The 18,667-nt window shown below is 35.9% G+C and overlaps 1 protein-coding gene across 2 annotated transcripts in view; it reads left to right on the top strand.

The window, feature by feature from the left end:
• The window catches only part of PRKD1 (protein kinase D1), a 115,399-nt gene that overhangs the window by 83,373 nt on the left and 13,359 nt on the right, over positions 1 to 18,667 (top strand). For both annotated transcript variants that reach the window (XM_036384736.1, XM_036384735.1), the window contains 11 exons: positions 2,262 to 2,472; positions 4,138 to 4,215; positions 7,141 to 7,345; positions 9,806 to 9,929; positions 10,702 to 10,779; positions 11,355 to 11,634; positions 13,845 to 13,897; positions 14,975 to 15,047; positions 16,029 to 16,135; positions 16,558 to 16,719; positions 18,063 to 18,161. In XM_036384736.1, the coding sequence (XP_036240629.1) occupies positions 2,262 to 2,472; positions 4,138 to 4,215; positions 7,141 to 7,345; positions 9,806 to 9,929; positions 10,702 to 10,779; positions 11,355 to 11,634; positions 13,845 to 13,897; positions 14,975 to 15,047; positions 16,029 to 16,135; positions 16,558 to 16,719; positions 18,063 to 18,161 (1,470 nt within the window). The remainder of the gene's footprint in view (positions 1 to 2,261; positions 2,473 to 4,137; positions 4,216 to 7,140; positions 7,346 to 9,805; positions 9,930 to 10,701; positions 10,780 to 11,354; positions 11,635 to 13,844; positions 13,898 to 14,974; positions 15,048 to 16,028; positions 16,136 to 16,557; positions 16,720 to 18,062; positions 18,162 to 18,667) is intronic.

Raw genomic sequence — 18,667 nt, 5'->3', positions numbered from 1 at the left:
AGAAATAGCTCTAGTGATAAGAAAGGTAAACTGAAATATTAGTTTGTTGCAGTGACATAATGAAAGCAATCATTAGAACTCTTTTCCTTACCTAGTCTCACTCCTTTTCAGTTAAACTTCATTTTAAGAGACTAGCATCACTACATGTCCACCAAATGTCTATTGCAAGTAGTGATTAGAAGTAAGAACCCTTTAGGATTTTTTTTATTCAAAAAGAAAATATGTACATTAAATTGTAGTATGTCACAAGTAAAACTTTTCTTGTGGACACTGAAGAGCAAACTCAGGGCTAACTTCTTGGTCATAGGGTAGGGTTGAGGCTGTAACTTGTAAGGCACTGAACTAGGACTATAAGCTAGCATCAGTCTGGACCAAAATTGTTTCTATTCTACACAGGCATAAAACTCTGAGAACTGCATTTCTGTTTCTCACTGCTCCTTGTGAGCTTTGCCCCATCCACAGACACTGAGGGCTGTAATTTCCTACTAGCTGAGCAATGCAGTTTGTGCAGAATATGTGGCTCATTCTTCTGTCCTGATGGTCTTCTGCCTTCCATTTTGCAGCCTGTCCATGTTGACTTCATAAAACTTAGTGCAATCTGCCTTAGAAATATTAGGTGAATTTTATGAGTAGGTAATAAATATGGGAGAAATTTTATCTCAAATTGAGACTAATTAATTGTTTGGACTTTTTTAATATGCACAAGTGCTTTGCAGAGCATGAAGATTTAAACCTCAGGAAGTAATAAACCCATAATATCAGAGTATGTACTCAGAGTTTTTCCAATTTTATTGTGATAAAGAAAAGACAGATGCTTTCTTCTTTCAACCTAGTTTCTTTGTGGTGGCCATATGTACCTGGCTCATACAACGTATTTTGCATATTTTTCCTTTATTTGAAAGGACTGTGTTAGTACAGTGGATCTTTATGCCTCTTGGAAAAGACACCTAATTCTACAGTATAATCAAAGAATTCATTTTTGCAGCAAGAAATCTTTATGAACTTTGTAAGGAAGAAATTTTTTTTCCCCCCATGGTAAATACACTGTGAAGGCAAAGCTGGAAACTAATTCCTTAGGTGGTTCTACCATTAAAATGGCTTCTCAAGTCCTCTTTACTCCAAAAGATAGAAGCATACAAAAATGTATTTTTCTATATTTTCATGACTGGGAAATAGTAATCAGATGGAGGAATTTCTATAGCATTATGTATTTGAATCTGAGCAGTGTTTCAAGTTAATGTCTACGTGAAGCTTCAGCTACTACAGTTTTTGAACAGTGCAGGCTCACTCTGAGTGATTTGTTTTCTGGTGTTCAGTTATCTGATTATTTGTGGATGATAATGAGAAGGTGTTTTAAATAATCAAGCTGCATTTTCTCTTTTTTTATTCTCTTTTTTTTTTCTCTTTTTTTTCTCTTTTTTTTTCTCTTTTTTTCTCTTCTTTTCTCTCTTATTTCAGTGTTAATTGTAGGTGTAGTTTGGTTGTTTCTCAACAGCAAGTATTAGAAGAAAGCAGTTTTCTAGGCGAGTTGTTTTCTAGGTCAATTATCATAAGTACATCTAAATTTAATAGAGAAAATATGGTAACTCATTTATTCCAGAAATTCTTTGGATTTCATGCCTTAAACTGTGTGTCTCACAAATATATATATATAGATATATACACACAGATACACATATATATATATACATATACATAATAGGTATTTAAAAGGATGTGTGTGTGTATATATATATATACACACACACCTTTAAATACCTGTTGTGATCTATTGTGCATAATCTAAATGTAGTAAGGTTAGCAATAGCAAAAATGATAAAGAAATATTTTTCTATCATTAACCTACATCCTACATGCACACAGAATAACATAATAATTTTTTAATGTTTATACAAAAATGCAGCCTTTAAAAGTTACTTTTGATGTAAAACAGAAAATAGGAGGTAAAAATGGTTTTTATCAGAATGTAAAATTCTTTTCTGAGAAATTTTGATGAGCATTTTAATTTTGATTTTTTTTTATAAAAACCTGCTTCAGTCACAACACAAAGTATATGATAGTAGTGTTGGCAAAAGGGTTGTTCAGTACCATTCAAATTTTTCATAAGCAGTCTGAGAGGGGCATGATGCATGTTCTATTAGTGTTTAAAGGCACTTACATGACTTTTTATGACATATGACAGTATTATGGAAGAGAGGGAATCTATGAATATGATATTCTTTAAAAAATGAATACAAAACTCCTTTTTATGTATTTTACAGCAAAAGACACCATCAGAATCATACACGGGGCGAGAGAAGAGGTCGAACTCACAGTCCTACATTGGACGCCCTATTCAACTAGACAAGATTTTACTGTCTAAAGTTAAAGTGCCTCATACTTTTGTCATCCACTCCTACACACGTCCAACAGTTTGCCAGTACTGCAAGAAGCTTCTCAAAGGGCTTTTTAGACAGGGTTTGCAGTGCAAAGGTAAGTAAATATCCTTTAGGAACATAAAAGCTAAGCATAATAAAATTAATAAATTAGTGTTTGAGTGGTTACTATGTAGCCTTATTCATGATTTCCTCACTAAACTGTCTGCATGTAGGCACATGTACAATTACACTGGATTAAGCTGCAGTCAAAATTACAGTAATTGGTGTTCTGTAGGAGCTGGCTGCGTGGCTGTTCATTCTTACCCTTTGGTGTATGTGCAGTAGCTCACATTTTTCATTCAGGTGTAAATGATCTTGTATTTGACATAGGGGAACCTGTGCTTAGAGCAGAATAGTTAACATAATGGACTATATTCTTATCTTCATTGTTGTTGATCTACAAAGTCCTGTGTGGAAATTGAAGAAGCATATGCCTGAGCCTCAGCAGCTCAGTGCTTTGGGGAAGTTGTAATGGAAGTAAAATACGATGGGGTTATATGAGAATTTAAACCCACATTTTTTGTGTGACTAATGTGCTCTCAAGTGTCATGGCATTGTGTACCTTAGTAGGTGCTGAAGTGAGTCAGGCCCCTTGGATTGTAGCCTAGATTGCTGGCTCACCTTAGCCAGCCTTAGCCAGTAAATACAAAGCATTGTGCATGCTATGGGGTTGGAATGGTGGCTAATGGAGGCTTAAAATCACCTTCCTTCTATTACAATAAATAATAACTATCATAAAATTAATCAGTATACTTTGTGTTACTTCTTTAAACTCTGCAAAATTCAAAGTTGCATTAATTTAGCTTAAGGTGTGATTCTGATGCAATTTAACTAAAATAAAATATCTATCAAAGCATCACCTATTTCAGTTAATTTTGAATCCTGGTGATCTAAGCAAATATTAACCTAGTTAAAAAAAAAATAATATTTATCTGTAGTTTGGCACTCCTGTACCTCTAGTTGGTGTTTGGATCAATCGTAAATAATTGCAAGGTATGGACAGCCTTAGAATATTTTTTTCTTTTTGTCTCTGGTTTTCCTGGTGTGTTAATAACTTACAACTCTTAGTTTAGGTAAAATGTGTTCATAAGCCAAAAGAAAACAATTCCCATGACATATAGTGAAGTGCTACTTACACATATGGAAGAAGTAAAAAAAAAAAAAATTGAAAAATAGGGAGAGGACTGAAGGAACCCATAGTTGGAAGCTGTCCAGAAGTTGCCTTGTGATGTAAAAAACCAAATATTTTGTTTTGTGATGTAAAAACCAAAAAATTTCTTAAAGTTTTTGGCTAGGGTTCTCCTGTTTCAATTTTCAGTCATCAGTATTTCCTATGTAGTCAGTTCCTTAAACTGCAACTGACACACTGCAGCCCATTCTGCTTCTTTCACTGGAAAGGCAGCTCTGGCTTTGGAGCCAGGCACTTGTGTCTCCTCATCACTTGCCTAGATGAGCTGAGCACCACTTTGGCTGCTGTAGTGCTGTTGCACCCAGCTACCCTTGGAAAGGCATTTTTTCCCCTCAGAAATGTGCTTCTAGCATCTTCATCCTGTCCCTTCCACTGACAGGCAGCATGGAGCCAGGCTAGTGCACACTCTCTGAACATACGACTTGTATTAATGAAATGATAGGGCCTAATAGCTATAGGCTGGGTAGCAGGGAAAATATAATTGTCACTGAAAAAGAAATAATTTGGCTGTTTTCCTTTTTCACTTACCAGACTGTAGATTCAACTGTCACAAACGCTGCGCTCCAAAAGTGCCAAATAACTGCCTGGGGGAAGTTGCCATTAATGGAGGTAAGTTGCATTTACAATTGTTCCTGTCATTGTTTAAACCATCAGTTAAATAAAAGAAATGTAAAACTGTGACGTGTACAAACACACATTTTTCCATTGCTTGGGAGTGGTCTTTCCTCTGCAATATTTCTGTTGTATGTCGAAGATGAAGTGTGGGAGGAATGCTGCGAGTAGCTCATACACCATCCTTTAGGAGGGTTTCTTCCAAATGGGTAGCACTGGCAGACAGGCTAAGCTCTGCCGCAGAGGTGATGTCAGCAGCAAAATGGCCCTGTGATAACACCTGGTAAATGCAGAATGCCAGAGGAAAGCCAAGCATGTGAGAAGTTGGCGCTCACCTGTCAGCTAGAAGCACAACATACTCTTTTATTGGGAGTGGAGAAAAAGGTGGTTATGGATGATCTTCCTGAGAAGGAAAAACATACCTAGAAGGACTAGGAATGCCCTTCAGAAAAAAATCCGCCATTCACTGGTGGCATAAAACTAATCATACCAGCTGCCACAAATCAGGTCTTGACTATCGGCTGATTTTCCCATGCATGTGCTGCTGGTGTTTGAGTTAAGTATAAGGGTGTATGGGTAGGCTTGACAGACAGTACTGGAGAAAAAGGAGCGGCTGTGGATGAGTTGTTGATTGCCTTGAAAATGTCACTTTCCTGTGTGATAAGGGAATGAGAAATGTGGTGAAGTGCTCACTTTCTGATGTATATTACTGTGTTGTCAGCCTAAACTGCTTCTGAGGTTAAGTATTACCTTATGCTGCCTTCTTTTTCCTTTAAATCAGTGGTCTACTTTATTGAAGACATATCAAGAAAGTCCAAAGTTAGGAACATTAACTAATATTTTTCACAGTATTTCTCATAGTAGTGTTACTGTATCACTATGAAGTTTTATGTTTAATAGGAAAATTCCTACAGGTACTAAGTATTCCACTTGAAATGTGACAAAATGCATGATTTTCTGGAAAGTAGATGATGTCTTCCTATTGAATGTCCTTTCTGATGCACTTCTCATTGGACTCTTGGAGTCACTGTTTTTTTCTTTTTTTTTAGTCTTGCACCATTTATACCTCACTTAACTATTTTAGTCTTGCACCATTTATACCTCACTTAACCATCAACCATCCCACAACACAACTATTTCTTCAGGAGTGCAAGTAATGTTGCTAATGGAAATTTGTGGTTTGGTTTTCAAAAACTAAAATATACACTATGAAATGTTAATTCCATTGATAGGAGTGTAAAGTTTGCCCTGAGATTTGTAGTCAGAGAAAGTAACTAAATCTCATAAATGATAAACGTTTTTCCATATAGATGCAGTTTTAGAGAGGAGTGATTGATCTAAAGTGCTGTGAAAAGACAGGAAGGAACATAAATTTTGTTTCTGCACAATGGAACTAAATGAACAAATTTTACATTTTTTTCTGAATTACTCCTCCAAATTCCCCCTTTCCATCTGAGACAGGTGTATTTCATCCCTACAACGCACCCCCTCTGCCCTCTCCCCACCTTTGCTACACAAGCAACACCCTACTTTTGTTTGAACTTTCCTCCTGACATGTGAATCTGATGCTGAGCTCATGGGAAGTGATAGTTTGTCTCAGGACAGCTTGTGGGGAGTCACTTGGGGTGAGAACACATATTCTGGGCTTATTCCAAGTATATTCCTTGAAGATTGCAATCTTAAAATTTATAGAACTTGGCTTTTATACACCAAATAATATTCTTAGTATGGTATACATAGAATCCTTATAGAACTCTGAATTGTGTGTCCTGGATGATTGATAGAGGGTCCCTGGGATTAGCAAGGGCAATTTTATCTTGTATCCCATTTGTATTTCCTCAGTAATTTGGTTCACATTATTTTCAAACTTAATAAACAAAATACAGTATCTGTCATTTTGTCCATCTGCTGTGTGATGCATCTTCCCTGAAATAGTAAGTGAAAGAAGAGTTGAGTAATGAAATTTCAAGTGTGGTCTCATTAGTAAATGCATTATATACAAAATGTAAGGAGTTATTTTTAACTGATTGCAAGTTTATTAAAAATAGATATTTTAAAAGTGTTGTAGGAATAACAAAGAGAGAGAGAGCTTTGCACTGTGGAGTATCATTCATGACTGAATGACTGGTTCTGCTAGAGATGAAGTATGTGTCTCTTAATCACACATCAGTAGTTTATATCCAAATATCTTAAGACTACTGTACATGAAAACAAACTTTTCTGATGTGTCCTTCTAATTTCAGTGAAGTGCCATCTATTCCAAACATTTTGCTGTCAGACAATTCAATGTGCTTCTTCTTGTGTTACACTGGCTGTCAAGAACCTTCCTCCACACAATTAGGCAAAAGTTGCTAGGAGAAACTATTTCATGTGTTCCATGTGATTTTAACCTTACTTCAAATTTCTGAAACATTGCAACATCCCAGAGAAACCAATGATGTCTTTACCCTCTGACTGGACTAATGATATTATATTCCAAATAAACCCATTCACAAGCAACAACGCAACAAAAAATTGTTTCTTACTCTGATCTTGCTTAGGCATATTTAATTTGGAAACAGGAAAGTTTAATATAATTTAAATGTAAGATGGATGGTGCTATTAATGCTATGCCATAGTCAAATCAGTTAAACCCTAAGACTTTAGTTTTGCTACTTGTTTAGTATTTCTTTTCTAATGGCAGGGAGCACTGTTTCAGTGATATTGATGATTGTGCTGTTTTGTGCAGACTTCACAGAAGACACTGTTCCTGTGCAAAGGAATATACAGTTCACATGATAAGTAATTGTCTACTTATATTGTATAGATGCAGGCAATAGACTTCCAAAGAGAACTTGAGTTTTTTGGAAGCTTAACATGTGCCAGGATGTCGTAGTTGGAGTATCACATGTTTTTAGATAATAACTTGAAATTGTATTCCAGACCTTCTTAGTCCTGGGGCTGAGTCTGATGTGGTCATGGAAGAAGGGAGTGATGACAATGACAGTGAAAGAAACAGTGGCTTTATAGATGACATGGAAGAATCTATGGCTCATGATTCAGAGATGTCAATGACAGGATGCCATAGTGACAATGGAGAAATGCAGGATGCTGATCTGGATCACGATGAATCTAACAGGATGATCAGGTGAGCCGGGGAATGAGTGTACCTTCCATCTTCCTTTGTATTTATTTCTACAAATCATGTCTAGGGCTCAAGGGGGAATGTACACAGTCACTGTTCTCACTCATTTAGAATGGGGAATGCTGGTGAAATGTAGTGAGACTGCTTCACTGGTTATATGCATTTGTAATTTAAGAGAAGCTTTATTGTCAAGTTGAAGTAGCATTTGAAAACTTATGCAAAAGTAGTTCTTACAGGTCTGTTCTCATAGGAAAATGATGTGAAACTATTTGTGCATAATTACTAGTAAAATATTTATTTATTGTTTACTTAATTTCCAAGGCATTCCTTCCCTGGTTTAACAGTGCAGTGCCTTGACATTTAGATAAATAAACAAAACGTGTAAGTGGCTATGGTATAATTGGATCTAGATTTTTGTATTTTTAGATGCCTTTATTAAAAAGGAAAGTTTGACAAACTTAAAGTAGTAATTTGAAGCAAGTTAAAAAATAGATTAGTGTTTTGAAATGACTATTCAGGAAAGAAAACAGGAACTGAGTTGTGCAGTGTACCTCAGAAGTGAATTAAGAAGAAACATTGATTTATTGGAACTGTCCAAATAGTATGGAAAAAATAGGGATTATTCCTTATAACTAATGAGGAACTTAAATGAGGAACATCAATGAGGAAATTTAGGGAACCTAAAATGAATTAAGGAAATTTCAACTGTAATTTCCTTGATGCAAGGGGTCTATAACTTATAAAACATTTTTCTTTCACATGTCTGTTTGACTTGCAATTTCCTCTTTTATTTTGCTTGTTGGGAGTCTCTCTCAGTAATATGTTCTTATTTCTTATTTATGTTCCCTTATTTCTGTGTTGCTGTCATACACCTGTTGCACTAATAGAAGGCAATCCATTTCAACAATGCGTGGTTTTACTTCATGCAGCAGTAAACTACTTCCATATTTATCTGCATAGATAGGTATGATATATGTATGATGTATAGACACCTTGTATCATTGGATTATGAGCCTGTGCTTAGATCACTAAATCATTGTCACAGAACATTGTAAATTTCCAAGTTTTATGAAGCAGACAGCATTGCAAGTTTTCAAAATAAAAATACCCAATTGTGCTAATAAAACATTTATAACTAAGGTACAGGTTTTACTTATGTAAGAGAGATTCCTCCAGTAATACCTCTCTGCACTTATTTCTAAGGGTAGTTTCTGTATCCATGGATATTTTTTAAGTGATCTATATAAGGCAAATAAAAAATAAACCTCTTGTCAGCACAGACAAGAATAGCGGAATAGAAACTGCAGATGGTTAAATGATTTTTAGGCAGAAAAGAGATATTAACTATATGTTATATACTTAATTAAACTTTCAGACAGTGCTTTCTGCATTTTGATGGGAAACTACCAATTCATAAAGCTTATTTCCAGGATGCATTACAGCGAAGCAGGGCCATCTGCAGACATCTACAGTCACAACAACTTTGGGAAATTACCATATTATTCTTTTCCTAACCACTATCAGCCCCTTTTTGTTGGAGTTGTTGCACCAATAGCTTTGCTAGCAGGGCATAATACAGAAGCAGTGCTGTGCTCTGTTTTCACAATGCAGCATCACTGTTTAAATTTCTGCCAGAAACAGCCAAGTATTCATGTCTAGGACTGAACAGATTGAGTCCATATTCCATTACACAGAATCTGCTTTAGGAGTTGCTAACTCTAACAGCAAGGATGATGGGCTGGGTTGTCTCTGGTTACTACCAGATTTTATCTGCTGTGCTATCAGGCATCCTGTCACATTCCCATGGCTTCCCAGCTTACTGTGTGTTGGCTGAATGGTAGAAAGTTGCAGTGTGCGTATCCTACAAAGCAATAGGGTTTCACCTTAAGTCTTTGACCGTAGAGTAGCTTAAATCTCTTTCTCTGAGAGGTTCCAGTAGATTCTCTGCTGTGCCTGGCCAGGGTGTGTGCAGCTGGGCAGCTGACATGTTTTCTACTCTGTAAAGTAGCATCACTCCATTGTGTGTTTGAGCCCAGGCAAGATCACAGGACAGTGATCTGATGGACAGTGTCTGTGTAGGTTATGAGAGATTCAAGATCAAGTACTGCTCTGAATCATGCATAGCACAAGCTTGAGCAGTGCTCCCAGAGCCTAGCTAAGGCCCTAGTCATTTGCCCATTTTCTTAGCTCATCTTTAGAAATATTTTGGAATAGTGTATGTAAGCCTTCAGAAGGTCTCTGACGTTCCCTTGGTGTAGCATTACAGCCTTTTTTCTTTGTATTCTCAAGATAATTTGAATGACAAAACAAAACAGTGTACAAACCAGGTCGGCTAACAATGATAAAAATAAATGTGGGTATTTTCTATGTGTGTGTATACATGTATTCTGATTTTAAAGGTTTTTTTTCCTTTCTGTCGAAAGTTATCTTCTTTTTAAAAGCCTTTAATGATTTATTCTTAAGCCCTTCAACCAGCAACAATATTCCATTAATGAGAGTGGTACAGTCTGTGAAGCACACAAAAAGGAGAAGTAGCACAGTAATGAAGGAGGGTTGGATGGTTCACTATACAAGCAAGGACACACTGGTAAGAATCGTTACAGAAGACCTGTCTTCCAGTAAATGTTATGTTGTAGTGTAGAATCAAATTCTAACAACACTCAGACAATTTACAGTCATTCATGTAAGGCGTTTTTTGCAATTTTTATGATTCCTAAAGTCCCAATACTTATCATAGCTGGGACTGGCACTGCTTGTAAGAACAGGAGACAGTTAAAACATGCAAAAACCATCTGAATAGATCTGTTGCATTATCATAGGCAGCCAAATGTAAAATCATTCTTAAGGAAGTGAAACCTAATGTTAAGGGGTTCTGTAAAGTAGCTTTACTTTCCAGCTGCACTTTCTATGATACCTTACTGCCAGTTGAATTGAGACTTTTGTAAAGTAGGTTTAGTGTAGAAAAAGGCTATTTTCATTCTATCCTGCTAAAAAATGAATAAAGGCTTCAGTATGTGACCTTCAAAATTGAACTGGGGTGTTAGAAGGGATACAAAAAGAAATTTCAATTGCATTAGGATCATGCATATCAGCAAATTGTGCTGAATGTAATGCAGACAACAGAATGACATTTTAAATTTTTAAAACTTGTACAATTTTAACAGAGCTATTCCTGAAATAGCAGAGCATAAAAAGAGGTCTATAAATTCTAAATTCAATTAGAAAGTTTTCATTAAAATCTTGTAATAGTAATTGGGTCTTTATCGTTCACAGTACATCTCTTCAAACTAAGGAAACGTTTTGGCAGTGGTGCTTTTGCAAAATGAACATTTCATTAATTTACTTGTTTTTCACTGCAGAGAAAGCGACACTACTGGAGGCTGGACAGCAAATGCATTACACTTTTTCAAAATGATACTGGAAGCAAATATTACAAAGTAAGAAATATTTTTCAACCTCTTTTCATACCAGCAGAATATAAGGACTAAATTGCTAAATTGATGCTTACTAAAAATGCAATAATAGTGTAACTTCTCTCTAGGTTTTGGTTCTTCGGGTTTTTTTTATTATTTAAGCTGTGTATGTGTGTTCTGCTTTTCAAAAACAAGTCTCTGATCAGAAAAGTATCAGCTCACGAGGACCTATAAGATGTGTGTTGTGGAAATGAAAAGTTTTTATATGAGAAGTCAACAAGGTTTTATTTTCTAAAGGAGTTTTCTTAATATATGGATGGCCCTGCTTTTTCTCTGAAGGTACCTCTCTACTCTCTTTGATAAGTTCAGTTAAATAATTAAAGTTCTATTTAGTCTTGGAAAGAAACTTTTAGTATTTTACCATCAACAGTTGTCTGTGTCACAAAGTTTCAGGTTACAAGAGGCTTTTTCTTTGTACAAGAAGCATGTGGTAAAAGGCAACAACTGATATCATAAACTAATCAAATAAAGCTCATGCTGAAGTTCTTTATATTGATAATCTTTGCACCACAGAAAATAAAATATTTTTTTCATTTTAGGAAATCCCATTGTCTGAAATTTTGTCTCTGGAACCTGCAAAAACTTTCACTTTGTTGCCTCAAGGAGCCAATCCTCATTGTTTTGAAATAAGCACAGCAAATATAGTCTATTATGTTGGAGAAAACATAGACAACCTCTCAAGTGTTCCACTGAACAACAGCGTTATCAGCAGTGGTGTCGGCATTGACGTGGCGCGAATGTGGGAGATGGCCATACAGCACGCCCTGATGCCTGTCATCCCCAAAGGGGCATCCACGGGGTCAGGAGCCAGCCTGCACAGTAAGTCTGCTCATTTCCTCTGTTTCTGATGAGGAGAATCACCTCTCAAATGGCATTGCTCAGTCCTCTGCACACATTGAAAGGATGTATTGCACAGCTGGTAAAGGCTATTCTGTCATGGGTTGTCACTTGTCTTCCATATTTTAAACACCACGGTTTCTCATCCATGTGTTTTCAGTAGGACATCTGTATTGGTATACAAGATATAGATATTTTAGTAAGCAAATAGTTGTGGAATTAGTAAGGCTTTGAATTCAAGTTTATGTTGCTGGTGTGAGGAATTGCCTCCTTGTGCAGAGGGATGAAATTTTCTGAGCTCCACTTCAGAACTGATAGATTTTTTTTCTCATCCTGACTGTAATTTATGTTTCTAGCTGTCTGCAGAAGCAGCTCTTCAGTCTTTAGGTCACTGCAGCACAGATGCTATGCTCCCTTTCATCATATTTGGCTGTACAGCTGCCTCAAACATTGTCCCATGCTGAAATGAAAAGAGCTCAAGTGTGAAAAACAGCTATTCTAGGCTCAACAAGGCATGTGTGTTATCCAGGACCAAAAGAACTGAATATATCTTAGCTTCCAATTTACATACCTTTGTGTAATTCTCTGGCAATGGTGACAGTTTATGTAAACCAAATATGAGACCTGTTTAAATCTGTCTTGGGTACTGATAATAAAGTACCACAGAGCAAACAATTCCTCACTACTAGCTGTGTGCTGCTGTGGTTGCTCTGTACTTCTCTTCAGCCTAGTGAGTGTAAAGAGAATTTGGATATGTCTACATAATTTGGATTAGACCTTTTGTTGCAATATGCACCCACTTTGGCACTTGACATCTGGATGCTGTTAATGCAGCACAAATGCTAATGAGACCACAAGCCCTTCAGGAACCAAGTAATACAACAGGCTGTGGCATTGCTTCTCCAGGCACAAAAGCTCACATATCAGATTAGATCAGCAATGTCCTTTGCTTTGTCAAATGGGATCTTGTATAAAATAGTGTCAAATTCTGGATGTCATTTCTGTCAGACTAGTTGCCTAGTGCCCCTGGTGTGAGTCCACTGTAGCTAAACAAATCACCTAAAATACTGTACTGTGCATGACAGCTGTCTTATCTCCCTCTTGGGAAGTTTGAAAAATTTCTTTACAAGTTAGTAGCTATCTTTGGGTTATATGTGCAAAAATTAAGGTTGTTTGAGACCTTCAGAGCAATTTCTTGTGGACAATGAGAATGATAGCAACCTTCTTTCTTTTGCTCAAACCCTAAGACTTGTCTTGGTCCATGCTTTTTTTCATGTAAACACAGCAGTACATATATTTGAAGACAAATTGGCAATGATTAAAAACCTCTCCATAACTGAAACATTCTATGCCAAAAGCACTCCTCCTAAGGAAAGGGAATAGGCCATGTTACTCCTGTTACTTACAGCAACTAGGACTAGTGCTGATGAGTAGTAGCAAGTGTCTTCAGTGTGTAGTATAGGCCTTATAATAGGGGACACAGTTTTGAAATTTTTACTTAAACAAATGGAAATTCAGCATGAATGGGACTCTACATAGAAGTAGGAGACAGAAGTGACCATGCTCCACAGATGCATGCTTTCCTTCCCAAAGTATTGTCTTTGTGTAATGCAATTAGCAGTAGGCATATGCTGAATTTTGCCTCAGTAAGTTTGCAGTTCAAATGCTTATGACATGCTTATAACATCCTAAGCTCCACCTTGATAGAAGCTGGATCTGGTGTATCTTGTACTACAATGCAGGTACAAGTTTTTGTTTCCATTATGTCTGTTTTAATTTTTAAGTTTTAATAATGTCTGTTAAGCCAGTTCAAATGTGTATTACTTGTTACACTATGAAGTCTAATTTGAATGTGTATTTGCTTTCATCTGAATATCATCAAATATCTTGTAGGTGACTAAATAAATCAAAATTATTATTAAATCCCTAAATTAAATCACTAAATAAAGCCAGTTTAGTTGCAGTTGTTACTTGGGTGCAATTCAAAGCCTCAAAATAAAATGGGAAAAAGCAATAAGAAGCTTATTATGAGACTTCACTATTAAAAAAATAGTAGACAAATGAGCTGACCTAATTGGTCCAATTTCTAGAGCTGTCAGTAGATACTGATGTAATATGAATGTCATTTCCTATTACTACTTGTTTGAACTAAAAGCACAGCAATCTAAAGTATACTTTGCTTTCTTCCCCAGGGGATATATCCATCAGTATTTCTGTGTCAAACTGCCAAGTCCAAGAAAATGTGGTGAGTGTTCTCTTGATGCTGGTGCTAGACATGCTATTATTAAGCTGGCAAAGTCATTGATCTGCTTTTCAAGAGGAGTGTTAGGGGAGTTCCCATCAGCCATTTCTCATTTACTTTGAAGAAATTAACAAACAATTAGCTTTTTAACTTTTGACAAAAACCATCTTCGCGGCAGCTTTTCTCGAGATGCAAGAATTACGTGTGGGTAATTTCACAGGCTTTAACTGTGGGTCTGTGTAGGATGTTAATTACTAAATGGAAAAGTGAGGTGTAGAAATACTGGTTCATGGAATTTGCCAACTGAACTTTGTAAAACTGATCACAAAACTTGATAAATATACCATTTCCTGTCATAACTGAGAAATCAGATATTCTTGGTTGTACAAAGATGAAACTCTATGTATGCAAAGGAAGAGTTGCATATATTGAAACACATACATAGAGAATTCTGAGTATCTTTTACTCTAGGACAGTTGGTCATAGGTCATGTAGTCAAGTTAAGCAGTCACACTGCTTGCTTTCTATCTCATGGCAGATGGAAAAAGTAGATTCTCCCTGCAGCCAGCTAAAGCTTTGGGACAGCTCTGGTAGTTGTCAGAAAAAGATTGCAAAAAGATTGCCTGCTAGGGATGTGTCCATTTGTTTCCTAAAAAGTAAGACAGCCTTTATTATGAGCTAGACCCTCTTTTACTCTGTTGTACATGCTTCTGGTTAAATATCAGGAAAATAAAGCTGAGCTGCAAGATTTGATGTTTGTTTGAGTCTCCCAAATGAATCTGCTAACAGCTTGTGCTTTAGCCTGTGTTACAGCACTGAGAAATAGTGAGACATGAGACTGCCTCTCTGGCACAAATGGAATATTTTACCCCTCTCAGTGAACCTGTTGAAGATTCATCAGCTTTTACAGCAGTTACAGTTACTATGGCTTGTAAGAAAACACACCGGAAATTTTTGGCAGATAATATATTTTAAATGTTCTGTACTAAAAGGATGCTACTTCCCACTAGAAAAAGCAAATGAAATGCAAATTTTCTTTCCATATTCTTAGGGCTTAATATCTGTTGTTTGTATAAACAGGATATTAGCACTGTATACCAGATCTTCCCAGATGAAGTTTTGGGATCAGGACAGTTTGGAATTGTTTATGGAGGTAAGGCTTTGGTGTGTTGTAAAATTGTGCTTAAGATAAAAATTTTCTTAAATGGGGAAAATATTTGGACTCTGAAATGTTTTGTTGCAGAAATTAGCTGTCTGTTGTTTCATTTAAGACATATACGTTCAACAAAATATATGTTTAGATATACTGCAGAAATTGCATATATGTTTATATTTTATATGTTTATATTTTATATGTTTATATTTTGTGTTGCCGAAGTAATTTTGTAGATTGAAGTTTACTGTCCAGTGTGGGTCAATGTCTATCAATAGCTTCATATTCTCTGTAAGTTCTAATAAAGCTGTTCTTTTTGAGAAATGTAATGCATGAAAAAAACCATTATTTTCCCTCTGTGTTTCTTTACATATTCCAGTGAGGCATTTTTTTGTTTGTTCAGTAGCTTGTTAGAATTGTTTATCTTTTTATTTTCTTATTAATTTTTCCTCTCTCTTTTCTCCTTTTTTTCTGCAGTTTTTTGGGTGATGTATTTAGTTACAGCTGTTGTTTGAGACAGTGTGAAGTGAGAACTAACAACAAATTTCTCACTGAGGTATCTCTGACTCTCTGATAAACCTGGGACAGGCACTAACATGCCTGAAGGCTGTCACATATTTCATTATTTGCTAGTGTGGAGCTATCAGTGAAGGACTAAGCCTACAACCAGCCAGTTGCACAGAATGCAGCTGCAGCTTACACATATATGAGAAAGTTAACTTTGCATCTATACTGTTGAAATGTAGAGCTAACTTTCTCATATGTTTGTTTCTTACATGTTTAAATGGCTTTGTCAGGTGATTGCAAGTTCAATTGTCAAAGAGTAGAAAGAAGAGAAATGACAGAAAACTTTTAATGTCTTACCTGCAAACCGGCTCTGAGGATTACTTGGTTATGGCCATTTGTGCAACCCGTGAAAAGGGAACGCTTTTCATAATTAATCATGTTAATTGATAGAGAGCTTTTCTTTTATTAATACAGGGAAGCATCGCAAAACTGGAAGAGATGTTGCCATTAAAATAATTGATAAACTAAGATTTCCAACTAAACAGGAAAGTCAACTTCGTAATGAAGTTGCCATTTTACAGGTACTTTTCTGTTATTTTTTACTGTATTAGCTCCATTATTTATTTCTGTAAATACCAGATGTTAATATAATGATTTTAATTTATAATCATTAGTGCCTTTGCAAAAATATTAGTATCTTTGCTGTGTATTTTCCATAAAAAGCCAAATGGGTCAGCAATGTCACACAAGGAGTTACAATTTCTGCAGTTTTAAGCACCAGACCACAATAAGGAAAATGTATGTTAAACTAATTTGAAATTCATACATTCTTCTGTACTTCCCATAGAAATTTTGTCCCTGTGGCCTACAGGTTAGGCACACAGTTTAAATTACTGAATACTGAAACATCGTCTAGTTTAGGTGGCAGTGTGAAGTCTGAATATGCAATGATAAAAGCTACTGATCATATTGAGAAATCCAGTGCTGTATTTATCTTCAACAGAATCTTCATCATCCTGGGGTTGTAAATCTGGAGTGTATGTTTGAGACGCCAGAGAGAGTCTTTGTTGTTATGGAAAAACTCCATGGAGACATGCTGGAGATGATCTTGTCAAGTGAAAAGGGCAGACTGCCAGAGAGAATAACTAAGTTTTTAATTACTCAGGTAAGAAATTAATTATAGACCTGGAAGGACATTTGAGGTCAATTATTATCACTATCAACATTATGTTTCTTCTGTTTTCCTTTTGACATAATTTACCTGGCTGGTTTATGAAAATCTGAGTAAAACAGGGTTGATAAAACAGCTTTCTTTACATGACTCTATGTTACTATCTACATTAGTAACCCATTAAGAGGACTTAAAACTTGACACATATAGAGCTGTTGGCTGCTGGGTGGAGGGGACATCAACCTACAGTTTCTCATATGATGGAAGAATTAAGCACAAGAAAGGAAAGCACTAAAAGCAAACCGTTGGAGAGCTACAAAAAGAAATTTGGGCCTCTTGAACTGCCTGATATCAAACCACTGCAGTTCATACTATACACTGTTAAACCTATTTTCTGTGCTGAGATTGGATCTCAGTGCTACCTGTGTCTGAGTCTGGATTCTATTATTACTTCTATTAACAATTTGGTATGGGATTTATTTGAGCTTCCTGTTGTTACATTCCTGTAATATTACCATACTGTTTCTTTGGCTGCCCAAAATACAGGTTTAAATTTAGATACGCACATTGGTAGTGAGCCACCTCACAGTCAGAGAAGCCCATGTTTCTGCAGTCAGGAAAAATGAAAGTAGCAGGAGCAACTCTACTATGGTGTTTAATATTATAAATTCCTTATTTGTTGTAGAACTTAACAGGTTTCCTAGTTTCCAGGCTTTAATGGGCAAAACTGCCACGAGCTTTAGAATTTGATTTCTTCTGTTCACAGGTTCATTCAGCCTCCTCACCATTCACTGCTCTAATGCAGTGGCAAATTCTGTCAGCCCCTGACCAAACAGAAATTGAGTTAAAGCCACACAAAAAGGACGGATATGTCACACTGTCACTATATTTATGTGTTTGTAACAGAACAGAAATACATACAACAGTCTCCATTCTTTCTGCCATCAAAAACACTTCAATTGGATCATGTAATATTTCTGTGAAATGTTTTTGGTTGAATCTAGATATGAAAGGTCATTCTGCAAATGTTGCTACATTTAAAGATTTCATGCACAAAAAAGTAAACAAATACTTAGAACCCAGTTTTTAAAAGATGTTTATAGTGTAAGCTCTTGGAGAAGGAAAAATATTTGATGCAGTGAAACATCACGAAAACTTGAGGCACAGCATTTTGGTTTTTGTTAAGTTTTTTGGTTTTTTTTTCATTGTTGATATTCTTGTAAAAGGTACATTCTTATTGAATTGTTTTTCTTGACACCAGTCCTTGCTTCTCTGGTCACTGATACTGTTCAAACAATATAAAACAAACAACCATAATTTGATTTCTTTATTCACAGATCCTTGTTGCTTTAAGACATCTTCATTTCAAAAATATTGTTCATTGTGACCTCAAACCAGAAAATGTGTTACTCGCATCAGCTGATCCTTTCCCACAGGCAAGTAGAAAATACCCTTTCTTAAGATAAATTGTTGTAACTAATAAGTATTTATGTAACCTGTCTGCACAGAATTTTAAGGTAAGAAAAAGTTGATCACTTATTCAAGCTACCTCATAAAGAAGTTATGTTTGAAAATCCTTGATTCTTGTCATTTGTTGAACTAGACATAATTAAAATATTGAACTAGATTTTCAAGTGTGACGTAGCTACTTGTGTGATCATTTCTAATTTGCTCACCCTTAAGCACAAATTACCTTGCTGGTTGATTTGCTCCAGAAAGAAAGTAATTTTTCTGAAAGTTCGAATAGGGCTCATGAAGAACAAGAGCTTTCTCTTTAATTCTATACATTTAAATGCCATGTAGATCACAGGATATTTAAATACACATTCTGACTGGTTATATTTCTCATTAAAAGGTGTTTTTATCAGCTTCTGTTACCTTCAGTCTACAGAGGTCATCTATAATTTCCTCAATCACCCATTTTCAAAATGAGTGCTATTGA

This window comes from Molothrus ater, chromosome 6 (assembly GCF_012460135.2).
Source record: "Molothrus ater isolate BHLD 08-10-18 breed brown headed cowbird chromosome 6, BPBGC_Mater_1.1, whole genome shotgun sequence".
Taxonomy (NCBI): Eukaryota; Metazoa; Chordata; class Aves; order Passeriformes; family Icteridae; genus Molothrus; species Molothrus ater.
This window is presented reverse-complemented; position numbering and strand designations above follow the sequence as displayed.